The 15,136-nt window shown below is 36.2% G+C and overlaps 1 protein-coding gene across 10 annotated transcripts in view; it reads right to left on the bottom strand.

Moving 5' to 3' along the window:
* Positions 1-545: 545 nt before the first annotated feature.
* Positions 546-15,136, bottom strand: part of DGKH (diacylglycerol kinase eta) — a 181,750-nt gene continuing 167,159 nt past the window's right edge. For 9 of the 10 annotated variants that reach the window (XM_027588535.2, XM_027588532.2, XM_027588536.2 and 6 more), the window contains one exon: positions 10,602-13,560. In XM_027588535.2, the coding sequence (XP_027444336.1) occupies positions 13,471-13,560 (90 nt within the window). In that variant the 3' untranslated portion in view covers positions 10,602-13,470. Of the gene's footprint in view, positions 8,984-10,601; positions 13,561-15,136 lie in introns of those variants that run through there. The other variant, XR_003519008.2, reaches the window with a different exon arrangement.

Below are 15,136 nucleotides of genomic sequence, written 5' to 3'. Positions count from 1 at the left end.
CTTATTGTTGAGCTTCAAGGACTCATGTGCTATAGGGGTAAATTAAATTATGTTTTATCATTAAGAATTCCCCCGCCACATGGATATTACTCAGCAACAAAAGAAGTGAACTATTGTTCCATGCAACAATTTGGATGAATCTCCAGGGAATTAGGCTGAGTGAAAAAAAAAAAGTCATATACTGTATGATTCCATTAATATAAAATGACAAGTGGAGAGAGATGAATGGTTGCTAGGGTTAAGGAGAGGACAGAGGCAGGAGGGAAGTAGGTATGGCTATAAAGGGCAACCCAAGGGATCCTTGTGTGGCTTTGGAGTGAGAGAACTGTCCAGCATCTGGACTCTGTCAATGTCAACATCCTGGTTGTGATATTGTACTATCGGTTTGCCAGATGCTTTCATGGGGAGGAAATGGGTAAAAGGGACACATGATCTCTCTCTGTATTTTTTTTGTACAACTGTATGTGAATCTACAATGATCTCAAAATAAAAAGTTTAATTAAAAAAATAAGATTTCCCACCACAAAGAAAGTAGGCTTCACACATTTTCCAAACGCATTCTTTTTATTTGAGAAGGACGATCTCAAGGCAGTGCCCTTTGGGAAAGGCATCTCTCATCATCATGTAAATTGAGATCAACCATTACTCTCAGCAAAGTACAAAAATACACACTCAGTGACTTCCGTACAATAAATACATAATCATGCATCCCACAATAAAAGGCACGGAAAACTGGTCACTTAGTAGTCATAAAAATTACTAGCTACATTAACAAAGCCACCCAAATTATCTGTATAAGTAACTGTAACAATATATTCCAAAGGTGAAAACACATAAAACATCTTTAAAATAGTATGCAATAAATATCTCAGTTGTATATATTTAAAAAATTATGCCATTGTAAACAGCATGTAAACAAACAAAACACATTTTCTTACCATTATTAAAAGTAATTAGAGCCAAAGTTATAACCTCTGCTCTGTCAGGTATATTTCACTGGCAAGTGTGCTAAGCAGTTAAAAGTTTCACTCTTTTCTGCAGCAAACAGAGCCCATTGTGTAATAAATAGACATGATCTGCATCTTTCCGATACAAGTAAAAGTTTCAAAACAGACTACCAAAATGTAGTAAATTCTTAACTATAAATAATATGGCAAAAGGCTAGGTTAAAACTATCTTGAAATGTAAGGGACAAAAGGAGCTATAATGTGAGGTTTTCAACATGATGGTTAAGTAGGGAGGCAAAATTATTGATTATCTTCATTGAAAGGTGAGATAAGTGCCTGGCCTTCTGAGCCTCTTTCTTTTGTGGACCTTTTACAATATCGAACAAAGAGTAAAGTTGTATCAAAATAAGAATTTCCTTTTGCTAGAGAACAAATAAATGGTTGATACTTTATATTGATGGGCAAGAATGACTTCAAAATACCCCTATCAAAATGTAAATATACATATAAGTAAGGTTTTTTTCCATAATTACTGACAATAAAGATAATTTTTTCCTTCCCATAAAGGAACCCTATTGCCTAACCATCAATAAATATTCAGAGCAGTTAATTTTTTTATAACTCAAATGTTTTTGTTTTCTTTCATCTATATCAGTGCACCGTGGCATACAAATACTAGTAGTATATTTGCTATGTGCTCAGATAAGTATGCTACCCGTTAAATATTATTACTCCTTACTCCCCATTAAAAATAATCGAGGAGGAAATACCAACCCATAACTTCAAACGGAGTCTCTGAAGTATACCAGAAAGCATAACTTTATAATTTTTTCCCTCTGCTGTGGGTTTACAATGCATACTTCATATATTTTGGTGTATGTGACATTAATAGGGATATATGCCTTCCTAAAATGGACTTGAAATTTAACCCTTGTTTGACAAATCTATTCATCTCTTGGACCACACATACCACATATGGTTGTGGAAATGGGTTCTATAGATTGATGAAAGATGTCCTTGGCAAGTGATGGTCAAACATTATTTGTGGTTGTATAAAAACTGGACATAAAAATGGGAATAATTCTTTATGTCCTAGAATTTGATTAACTTTGGGGGTGGAACAAGACTACTCTGAAATCACCTGAGAAATATTTGGTTTAAAACCTGTCCACCTAATTTCTTAGGCTGTAGAAAATAATTCCGAAGACAAACTATTTTATTGTATTCCCAGCATCGAATTAAGTGTCAAGTATAAAGCAGGTAGAAAAAGGTCTCTCAAGTGAGAAAATAAAGAGGGCATTTAATTTAATGACATGCATTTTTTATTACTATTTAATTTTAGAAATTATTAATTACGAAGAATTTTTTGTGTTGACCTTTATCATGATTTGGGAACATGGTAGGAAGGTTTTATAGAATCATAAAAGAAAAACAAACTGTTAGGTATTAGATTTTAGTCTCTATGTTCTGTAAGGGGTGGTAACAGTACAGAAAAGCTGTCCTACATTTGCATCATAAAAAAAATGAGATACTCATTAGCTACAAATGACCTGAAATCACACAAATTCAGTCTATATCTCTGGCTATTACTTTTGAGAAAATTTCACCTTCACTATTGGTTTTGATTCTTTCTTAAATCTTATTTTGTGTAGGTGATCAATGTATGTGTTTTCAATAATTGTATACAGTGAATGTGTCTTCAAAGGAGAAAGGTAATCTTTAGGGCATATTTGTGAATTATAAACAAGAATTCGACAGGTGAAAATTTTGTAAGCCTCATTTTTAAGAAACAAGAATTCAGATTTGGTAAATATTTCTGATTTAAAGCCAACAAATGACTCCCCTTTTCCAAACAATCTCTCTCCCTTGATGTTCACCCTCTGGTGGCTTGCCCAGAGTGCATGCGTGCTTACCTGTTCATGAATATACACACCCCTCGTGTGACTCACGGGAGTCTAAGCTTGCATTTGTGAAAGTATAAAAATATAAAGAAGTTCGGGTGGTCTATTACCTTCAATCCTTCAAAAACATTTATTGAAGTCCTATTATATGCTAACCCCACACTGAGACTACAAAGATAGAGAAATTCAGAGGGCGGGGGGGAAAGGCAGGCATACATATATTATTGAAATGTGATGTTATTTTAACAGAGAAAGTTTCAAGATGCTATGGAGCATGGACGAAATACTAAACTCTGGCTGGGAAAGTCAGGTAGAGCTTCACAGAAAGTTAAATCTGAACTGAATTTTGAAAGCGTAGATCTCTGGCAAGTGATTATGCCAAGGCAATGAATTGGGAGTAGCTCCAAATCCTGAATTACAAAAGGTCTCTAGAGGAAATGGCAGCTGAGCATGCTAAAGAGCGTGGGACGAGGCCACGCCAGGGAGCCCCTCATCTGTCACACTAAGGAGTTAGGCTGCTCCACAAAAAGGAGAACTTATGTAAAAATTTTTAGCAAAGGATAGACAACGCAAACGTGTGTTTTAGAAAGACCACTCCGCCGACCTCGTGGAAGATGAACTAGAGGTAGGAGAGAATGTATGCAGGAAAACTGGTTGTGGAAAAACTGTGGCGAAAGCACGGGAGAGAAAGATCACAAAGGTCTGTACCGAGAGAGGGCTGACTAAGGCAAGGGGACTATCGGTTTACTTACAATTACAAATAGAACATAAAATGCCAATTCAACTTTTGAGATGGACAAAAAATGAAGTATGCAACTGCATAAACACTGAGAAAACTTTAATATAAAAAAATGCTTTTGCTTATACAATCCAAAACCAAGACTGGGGTTAAGCAATGGTTTTGTTCCATATCTTAGTTTATGAGTTTGGCAGAGGCACATAATCACGTCATGTGCCATGAAAACTGTGTCATCTCTCAAAAGCTTTCTGATAGCTTTTCCAAGTAAAAGGAGGTGAGGAAACAAAAGAGCTGCTCAAGTTTAAAATTCTTCCATCCTCCTCATCACGTGTACTAAAGCTGATACCCAACTGAGATTTGTAAACCCCGTAGGTTCCAATCAAAGTTATAATTACTTGAATTATATTAGGGTCATCTGTATGCCAGGTCATCATGAGAAGTAAATACCCAGAAAAATAATTTCTTCCTGGCCCTGTACCAAATCATTCTGGAATCACCATTTAGAGACCTGTCTTCTTGAAAACTAGGTTGTATCGTTAAGACACATCAAAATCCCACGCAGACGAGTTCTGATTCGGGCTTTTCCCTCTATCATGCAGCTTACACTCTCTCATCATTTCAACATTTTTAGGGGGAGGGGATGTAACAGGAGCTCCAAGTTATCATAGTATGCCATAATAAATACCAGGTTTAGGAATAAAATTTTTAAGTATCAGTCAGTGACTGAATTCAAATGTCAGGTAAAAATAAAAGTCAATATTCACTTACCGTCACCTATATTTAATGATTTTAACAAGGCTATTCTAATTTTTCCCCTTTAACTGTACTCAGATTTCCATTGTGATAACAATGAAAACAACCTCTAGTTTCTTTACAGAAAGTTGCGAAGGTACTTTGCATGAGGGAGCACCATTCCACAGCCAGAGAATGTAAGCTGGAGATCCAGCTTCAGATCAAACAGCAGGGGAAACATTCAGTATTCACTTGGTAGAGAGAGTAAGTGACATCACAGGATAAAACAAGTTAAGAAAGTCCCATATTTCATTTTTGTAACCACTGATTTAAGGAGACATTTTCCTCCTTGGGGAGTTTATCTAAGAAAAGACATGAAGATCTGAATTTAAAAAAAAAAAATGTATCTATATGCTACCATAAAATGGTTGTTTGGGGTGAGTGTAGAAAAAACAAAATTACTCTAAATTTCTGAAGATTTTAGAAGTGGGAGCGAATGAATAATATGAACCTGTAGTACACAGATGAAAATTCCCATAACCTACTCTGGTGCAGAGAGTATTAATGTAACCTCACTCTCCTTTCAAACTGAACATCAGGGATATTAGTTTGGACTTTCAGTTTTCGTACTATAATTTTGGGAAGTCTTTCTTTGTCTATCAAATGACAGTGGGAAAGAATTGGTAAATTTAAGTATGATTCACACTTACATAATTTCTGCTGTAAAAGAAAAATTACCAAGTACTTAGAATTGATAATATTGTGTGTCCTTTCTCATTGGGACAGTTGAAACACCAACACATGCACAGTTTGTAGAAAAGACACAATGAGCCAGTGCCAGAGTGAGTTACAGAACCAAATAAATCTAAACCATATTTCCAACTCCAGAGTCATGTAATTCAGCTATTTACAATATTGTAAATTTTGACAATCTTTCAATGAAAGGAAACTCTATCGCTGCTAACAAATCTCAAGGCTTAGCAAGTTCATGAGAATCTCTTTAGTCTGCATGGTACCGTCTGATCCACATTTACAAATATTCTTCTACAGGAACTAGCTAAATCCTGACTCGATCTTCCTCTGTCAGTCACGAAGTTGACAAAGCATAGACATTTGCGTCATGTGATAAACACAAACGATGAGGTCATCCAAACTACCTGCTTCACTGACTTCTAAACTGCAACCGTAGAATGAGCTCCCTGAATTCATTGGCTATTTTGATACCACATGGATCCAGTCTCAGACTTGACCAGTGTGACTTTTTTGATTTTTGTGGTATTGTGCCTACCATACATCTCACACATGTACTGCGTTTCTATAAGATAAGGTGGAAGATATCTATGTTCATACTATTCATTTCTAAATCTTTGCCAAATTACCAGCTCGAGCTCCCTTTTCTTTATAATGTTTCCATATTTCAATATAATGTTTATCATATATATTTCTTGCCTTTAATAATTGCTTGTGCAACAGTAAAATTAACACAAAACTCTTTAAAGTTATAGTAAATTAATTCTTAATCTCCTACTATAGTTCTTAAACAGTTCACAATTCACCTATTGTTCACACTGTAAAACAATACAATGGTTGAATTTAGGGCTTGTTAAATTGGGTTCTTTGGTGTACAACATTGCCTCATATTGTCAGGACATTTTTTTTTCCTTCCTCAAAAACACATAATTCTATTCTCTGTGGTAGGTTATGCCATTATGTTCTAAATTTCTATTTTTTTAAGAGTTGAACAAAGAATACTTTTTTAAACAAAAGTAACTCAAAACTCGATTAAAATCCCACTGACTTAATTGACAGAAACAAATAAAGCGTTATCCATCAAGGTTACTATTTGTAAAGTAGGCCAAACATGCGTTAAAAATACACGCCCTGGAATCTACAGCTGGCCCCTAGAAGTCGGTGAAATTTTTTGGGTTCAAGAATCTCAGTGGTCAGTTGAGTGTTATAATGGCATACAATCGCTGAGATCTCTTTTACAAGAAAAACAAAGTTTATCATAGAAAAGATGTTCTGACTTGAAGATAAAATATATATTGAGAAAATACAGCACAGTGAATCCCTTGGTTACATTAAATTCTTAATATTGGTAATTTCATTTTGGCTTTATGCCTTTTTCCATATTTATTTTAAATATGCAAGTTACTTTTTAACAAATCCCTATTACTATTTAGTTATCGATGATGGTAAAAAAGATACCATTTTTTTAACAAGGAAAAAAATTGGGCATCTGTTTGACAGAAATGAGTACTTCAAGTACATAAGTAAATCATTAACAGACCTATTACACTCTAAGCAACAGCAGTAACAAAGAGCTAGAATATGCATTTTGTATAAAGATTAAATTTCACAACATAATAAATAAATGCACTGATTTATACAACTTGAGAAAACCTTCTACTGATGATCACAAGTAATACTGTCTTATCATTGACTTTGTTAATATCAGCACTGCCTCGCATAGAGATTCAAAGGTAAAATTCTTGCCCCCGAAGCCATAAAATATACAAAGCTGGTTTGTTATTAAATATTTTGTCTGCCAAAATTCCTGCAAACTAAAATACGTCTTGGCAGTTTGAATAACCAGCATGATAATTATTTTGGTATCAAAAGATAAGAAAAATTTTAATATGAAAATTAATAAAACCAGTAAAAGGAGAAACCTGTTGTATAAATAGACATTTTAACATAAAAGTGAGACTTTTATCTCACTTGAGAGGAAGAAACAAATTCCATACAACTTACTTGAAGATCTGAAAATAATTATCATATTTCCCCAGCTCTAGATAAATATATTACTCCAATTTATTAGTCATCTTCAATATACAATATATAACTCACAAAACTGGGACGGTTACAATACCAAAATCTTTCACAGCACTAGTTACCAGTTACCAGAACTGTAAGAAATCTTAGCTACATATCAGCTTAATACTTAGAATATACAAATAGATATGGCTAAGCTGTGGTAAACAATAGTGCAAACAGTAAGGACCACAAAATATATTCTTTTTTCTCTTCAGCTTGTTTATGTAACTGCATTATCCTACTTCAACGGCATCATCAACTGAATATGGAACTTATCTTAATGCATTTTAAAAGTATCCCTATGTTCTTTTAGTTATGGTAAATTTACTCTTGAAATGCAGTTCCTATGAAATACCCAGACTATTTATAAAGTCCTATGCAATGAATAACTTGTAGCTAAAATGAAATGTTTTATGTGAACTTTTCTAGCTTTTAAGTAGTGGCTTGGTTTCTGTTTTTCCAACTTAAGCTTGGATGTGCATCAAAAATTAAGAGAGAAGATATAAATATGTGTAAATAGAATATCTTAGTTACATAAGGGGAATCAGTCTGTTCATCTACAGTAGTAATATAGGTTTTTATCTTAAACATTGTTACTGAGTTTAGTGCAGTTTCAGTTACTGTTAAACTTATTTTCCTGAAAGTAATGGAAAGAAGCATACAAATAGGTACAGTCCAGCTGTCTTTTATCTCTCTGTTCTCTGTAATGATAAACCTTCATAGTTTTTCTGCTAACAGACATGTCTCTAAACGAAATTTGGAGACATTAGTAAGAAGAAGCAATAATAAAGGTAAAGAATGCCTTGGGTATTAAAAAACTAATAATCATTGCCTTTTTAAAGTTTTGGTTGTTTCTTTAGGAAGGCATCCTACTGCAAAGGCATCATATTACCATCTGACACAGAGATCACTGCACAAAAGTCAAGGGGAGATGCCTAGCAGAGACAAACAAGTCCCAGGCCCCATGGCTCTCGGCAAGGGCAAGCCAAAGAGGGAGACGCATGGCTGCCAAGCACCATGAGAACCGCCAGGAAGGTTATTCCATTGACCAATAGTTAGTATTTGAAGAATCTTCACTGTTCACTCTTTCCAACTGATTTTAAAAACTTGGTGTTTTAAAACTGCCACTTGTATTATTATCAAACTCTGAACCCATTGTTTTACCCAACTTGCATCTGAAAAATGCAGGATGAGTTCATTCTGTGGGGAGAGGGCAGGGGAGATCCTAAACGTCAGGCTGAGAGATGTAATGTTTATGGAGCTTAGTGAAAAACTATATCCTTGAAGAATTCGCATCTGTATAACATGAAAGTCCATTGTGTTGGACTAAATAGATAATTTACTTCAGAAATGATGTGTATAGAGGTTTCCACTGTAATTTTCTAAGTCATAGCTTTGCATGAATATTTTCTTTCTCAAATCCTGTTAAAAATAACTTCTCTTAGGACTAAAATAGTGCCCTCTTTATTCCTTAAAATTAGCTAAAGAATCTCTAGGCAGTAATGTCTGGTAAATGATATCAGTATGTAAAAATGATTAAGTATTGACAATAAATCATTGGGAAAGATCATATTATAGAATTAAATAATTTGTATTTTAAGGATCAAAACTATGATACTTTGCAGGCACTACTTTAAGCAATTATTAAGTCTCTGAAAAATCAAGATAAGTTGGCATAATAAGAAAAACGAAGTCCAGCAAAACATGCCTTCTTTGGGGGTTTTAATGACACATTCAGTTTACTTGGAGTCATTTTGCTTCTGTCTTTTTTTTCCCATGCCTAGCGATTCATTTCATGTGCGTGTGCTGTTTGTATCCTCAGGCATGAACTATGTCAACAAGATAATCTAGTGATAAGAGAAAGTGAAATGTACAAGTTGTAGGAGACTGACCCCGTCTTTACTTATCTCAGTACATAGTCTTCTGAAATGTTCCCTGTGACTTAAGTTGTGAACAAATAAGAATGCCATGTGAGCAAGAAACTGAGCAAATGTGGATTGTTAGTGACTTAGATGTGATGTGGGGAGCTGGAAAAAGGCCAGCTATGTTGGTCAGCCAATCTCCTGTTTTATCTTAGCTACCAAAATATAACCCCTGAGTAGGCAGGGTTTATCTAGAACCAGAATCAGGAATAAGCATTGAGAAGAAAACTCAGTGAGGATGATGAGTGAGTTAAAGCTCATTTCTGGGATTTCTAGGAAGTAGTGGGTTGGGGAATAAGGGAATATTCTGAGGGCTTTTTGAAGAACTTGAATCCCTAATAGCTGGGAGGGATGAAAAGTGACTAGGCCAGTGCTGATCACTGACAAATCTTGTTTAAAAGGAAGATTGAGATTTGGTAGGTTTGGAGTGGACCTGAGATTCCGCATTTCTATAAGCTCCCAGGTGGTACAGATGCTGCTGGTCCGTGGACCACATTTGAGAAGCGATGATCTAGACCAGTGCTGTCCAGTAGAATTTTTGCAATGATGGAAATGTTCAACATCTGTACCATCTACTATAGTTACTGAGCACTTGGAATGTGGCTAGTGCACTTGAGAAACTTTCTAATTAGATCAATGTAAATTTAAATAGCCACATGTGGCTAGTCCCTACAATATTGGACAGCATGGGTCTAGACATTCACAGGTCATATCTTCTCAGCCAGAGCAATCTATATCACAGTCCCCAAAGTATCTAACTCACCAGTTTATTTAGATTAGCAGGTTTCCTTTTATACAATGCAAACTGTAAAATTAGTTTTTTTTTAAAAGATTTTATTTATTTGACAGAGAGGGACACAGCGAGAGAGGGAACACAAGCAGGAGGAGAGGGAGAGGGAGAAGCCAGTCTCCTGCCAAGCAGGGAGCCCGATGTGTGGCTCGATCCCAGAATCCCAGGATCACGACCCAAGCCGAAGGCAGAGGCCCAATGACTGAGCCACCCAGGAGCCCCTCAAATTAGTTTCTTTAAATTGTTTTCTTCCTAACACTTTGCTTAGATGACCCATAATGGGCACTTAAGTAGGGAGAGGTGAAAGGAGTCCTTTTGCGGTGGGAGAGTTGCTGAAGAAAGGGTCACACATGGCAGTGAGGATCTGAGCAACCATCACAGTATTGGGCATGTGGGAGATGGGAAGCCAGGAGGTGGGAAGGGAACTCACAAAGGGAGGTGGAATAACACTGAAGGGAAAAATGGAATACTTTAAAATTTTACTTAGGTCTGACCCTGTCCCTTTCCTCCTTGAAATGCAAGTTCTGGGGCACCTGGCTGGCTCAGTTAGCAGAGCGTGGGACTCCTGGTCTTGGGGTTGTGAATTCAAGCCCCACGTCAGGTGTGGACATTACCGAAAAATAAAATGTTAAGAGTGCCTGGGTGGCTCAGTCGTTAAGCGTCTGCCTTCGGCTCAGGTCGTGATCCCAGGGTCCTGGGATCGAGCCCTGCATCTGGGCTCCCTGCTCCGCGGGAAGCCTGCTTCTCCCTCTCCCGCTCCCCCTGCTTGTGTTCCCTCTCTCGCTGTGTCTCTCTCTGTCAAATGAATAAGTAAAATCTTTTTTAAAAAAATCTTAAAAAATATATATATATAAAGCAAATTCTTCCTCAGGAGAGTAAGACTGTAGGGGAATGGATGTCGGCTGGGCTCTGATTCCCCTTCACCCTCCCAAATTATCCAGGTGTGGGAGAGCCTAGCGGCAGGACGGTGCAATTAAAGCTGGCAATCCGGAGCAGGTTTAAGCTTCTCACCTCAGTTTAGGAATGGATCAAGGTACAAAGGCCCCATCTGCACTCCCCTGAGCTGCGATCAGATTCCAGAGAGCAGCTCTTCCTACTTTTTATTCGTGGCCCCATCAACTCTAAGAAGCTGCTCCTCTGTGACGCTGACAGGAGCCTGAGGAGGCTCTGAGGACGCCATCTTGGCAAACAGACGTGAGTAAGGTCACCTGGGTCCACACCGGCCACGCACAGACAAAGCATACAGGAAAAATCGCTCTTATTTAACAACAAAAAAGAGAGCAAAATTGTCATTTTAAAGGATTTCCCTCATCCAAAAGCCATCTGCAAGAAAATGCTAGTTAACCAAAGAGTCCATTAATGGAGGTGTTACAACACAGATAAAAGTTATTACCTAGGAGTAAAAAGACCAACATCAAACAAAAAATTTAATCATTTACATCTTACTCAAATTCTGAACATGTAATAGCTTAGATCTTTTCTAGTGGCAAAGGGGTATTTTGGGCGAATGGAAATCAATAAAGATTTTTATATTAGCTACTTCTTCTCTAGAGTTCCTTGCCTCTTTGCCCCTACCTTTCTTTTTTTGGCCGAGCTGGTCAGGGATCTGTGATCTCATAGCTGAGTTCCAAAGAGAGGCTGGCATCTGTCTTTTAATTCTACAGGGAAATGCCTGGAAAAGCAGGACCCCTTGCAGGGGATGGGCAGATGGGGGCTATAAAGGGACTGGAAAAGAAGCCCTTTGATTTCATAAAGTGTAGATAACATTCCAATATAAAGTGAGTAGCTTTTGACTCTTTCACGCTACTTGATATAATTCCCTTTGGAAAATTTCTATTTATTCACAACTTAAACAGGTAAAATATATAGTCAGACATATTTGGTCAGGAACTGATCAGGCTTTTATTTTTAAGATATCCAAATTTTGTGATTTTTTTTCTTAGTAGTTAAATACCCAATTTATGAATAAGAATAAAGTGTCAAATATTTAAACTCCTTTGCTATAATTAAATTATATGTCTGACAATGTCCATTTTAAATGCTTTCCCACTAATATTTCTCATTAAGCATTTGGCAAATAATTGTCTAGAAAATATCAATGAGTATATTTCAAGATTATGCATATGTAAGTGTGAATGTACATGTATATGCATATGTGTGTATGTGTATCTATTGAGCACCTACTTAGAAGGCTACTTCATGAAAATTGTCACCACTGGGTCAATACCCTGTTTTCTTCTCTTATATAATAGATTTTTAAATATTATAATTAATTTTTGGTACATATGTCTAAAGAAATATTGTTTAAGGATATTTTTGTGACTTTTTGACACGTGCCTTTGGCTTTCAAAGATTTGGTAATTGTAATGTTGACTCCTCATAAGCTTACACTGAAGTATAGTGGTTTAGAAAAAGGAAAATAATATCTACCTGATATAAGAATTAAGTGAGATAATAATAATAATAATAATATAAAGCCCTTAAGAAAAAATTTAAAAATTTAAATTTCTTGTTGAGAAGTTGTGTCAGTAGTCACTCCAGCTAGTGGGTAAGTCTGGGTGACCAATCAGTATACAAATCCCAGTTGAGACCTTGGGGAAACTCCTGGATGTCAACAGCCCACTATATTATAAATGCTAACAGAGTATTAAATAAATACTAAATTAAAGCAAAAAAACCCCACAAAATGTGGGAATTTTGGTTTGGGAAGCTATAATAAGTTTTGTTCGGCAACAGAACATGTAATTTTATAAAAATATCCAGAGATTTTCTTCATGTGCATGTCTACTGTTGATGATATAGAGTGACATCAAATTGACTTGCATAAAATGTGTATCATTTGTTGATTATGGCACAGACACCTGGTCACAAATTCTTAGATACAGCATCTATCCAAAATCCCACATCAAAGAACAGACAAGTGCCTTGAACCAACAAAAGGGTACTTCGGTAGTAATAAATTAAATTCCATTAAAACTGACATGAAAGCTAAGTTTTACGAGATTACATGTGACATGCAAGAAAAAGAAAGACCATTCAGGCAGGAATGTCGTGCATTAAGATTTGCATTCATTCATAATATTTGAGGGGTTTCAACCATTTTCTATGACCACTGAATGCTAGGAATCTGAGGTGACACCCAATCTAACATTCAAAACACAACCTAATTTATATCTTAGTCTCCTAACCAATGATTTTAAGGAAGAAGCCAATGCCTCCAATAACGAAACCTAAGAAGTTTTAGCCACATATTGTTATGCAGTCACGTAGTAAGAACATTCCATCTGACCAGGTTTAAGGAAAGTCAAACGTAAGTAAACGTTTCCACCTTTCAGACAATGCAATTGTCTCGGATTCTTCCTACCTTCTTACTAATATGAGCATATTTGAACACGTCAAGTTTGCACAATAAGAAAATGGCTTTGTGGAATGTATTATTTGGCACAAAAATATTTTCTAATACCTCAAATGAAAATTTTCACCCACAGCAAAATATCAAGCCATAGAGGTGCTTCCCTGGTGCTTGCTTTTCTAGGCAGAAAAGGACAGAAACAGACAATTGCTTCTAAGAGCTTTGATTAAGTAGCAATTACTTCCCTTCCAAGGAATAGCACCAGCATGATTACACCTCAGACTGGGGAGTGCTCCTTCCAAGCTCTTTAATTCCCTGGAGAATTCGCTTCATATGACCCACTTTCGTTATCCCCAGGTCCTAAAAAAAAAAGAAAGAAAGAAAAGAAAAGAAAAAGAAGAAAAGGTAGGGGGGGAAAAGGAGAAGGAAAAGAAAGAAGTTTATTGACAAGAGAAAACTGGGGATTAAATATTTCACTAGCAAATAGTATAATTAGCATTCAGTTCGCTTAGTTTAGTTTCTATTCAATGACTTAGGAAGTATAAGCTACGAAAATCAGTTTATAAAGCGAAACTAACCTGCTACTGAGACATTACCAACCAGTAAAAAAAAAAAAAAAAAAACACATCCTATACAAACTCTTAAATGTAACATTCTCAGAAATTATACACAATGGCGGTTCTTCAAGAGTCAAAACCTCCTTTTTACTTCTGCTTCTTCTTTTTAAAAACACAAGTCCTTTTGGGATCTCCAAGAAAAGTGACAAGGAGACATCAGGGCAGCCGCAAGTAGTCTGAAGGCACTTCCTTCCTAAAATAGTAAACTTAAAAGTAAAGCCTAATCCTAATGACAGAGATCAGTGGCCACCAGCTAAAAATGTCAATGCATTTCTGGTTACATTTAGAGCTTTCAATTTGAGCGGACTGTTTAAATATTCGTTCTATTTTGTAAGGCAGAAGTATAAAAAATTATTTCAACCTAGCTATCTGTGGGTTGATGCTTTTCCACAGAACCCTCCTTGTTTCTTACGGGGCCATCTTCCTTTAAAGGGCCAAGAATTCAATATTTAGCTTTCAGCATGGAGGAGGATTCCAGACTGTAGAGCGCACATCAGGCACTCGGCAAATAAATCCTTGTTGCAGGAATGAAGGAGATGCATACAAGAAAGCCATGACATTCACTACCTGAAAAACTAAAAGAAAGGGTGAAGGCCTCTGAACCCTATAGTTTCTCTAAGTGTAATGGGCACAATCAATTGGCTAATACATGAAGTCAAACCAATTCTGTATAAAAAAGAGAGGGCTTGGAAAATCTGAAAATTAGCAAAAAGATGGCTTCCAAAGCAGCCTCGAAAACAGGATTATAAGGTACCATAAAACTATGTGTCTGAGATGATAAAGATTCCAAATATCCGTTCTATTTCATAAGCTAAGAGCATTATTTATTTTTAAGCTTTAAGTGAAATAGATCAGACGACTGTAAGCACACTCTCACACCCGTGCTCTCTCTTCCATATACTTTACGGGCTCTTTAAATTCTATAGCAGCGATGATACTGACAATTCTTTTTTTCTACTGACAATTTTGAATCTTTCTGGAAAATACTCTTTCTACAGCAAGTGCTCTCGTCAAGCTTGAAATAATTTCTGGGTCACATTTTTACAATATGCAACAGACTCTGAAAAATATTTGCTCATAGGACACCAGGCTATTCATAACCAGTTTTAAGGCAACTATATATTTCCTGAGTGTATGCTGACATAGCAAACTTAAAAGCAAGGCCAAATCCTAAAGAAAGATAACCCGCGCCTGCTACCGAACTCTGAAATATAAATGCATTTACAGTTGCATTTAGATTCTTTGATTTGAGTGGGATATTTTAACATTCTTTCTGCTTTGTGATAACATAATTATCTGATTAAGAAACACAGTTAATA

Source organism: Zalophus californianus, chromosome 3 (assembly GCF_009762305.2).
Source record: "Zalophus californianus isolate mZalCal1 chromosome 3, mZalCal1.pri.v2, whole genome shotgun sequence".
Taxonomy (NCBI): Eukaryota; Metazoa; Chordata; class Mammalia; order Carnivora; family Otariidae; genus Zalophus; species Zalophus californianus.
The sequence above is the reverse complement of the archived record's forward strand: the minus strand, read 5'-3'. Positions and strand labels throughout refer to the sequence as shown.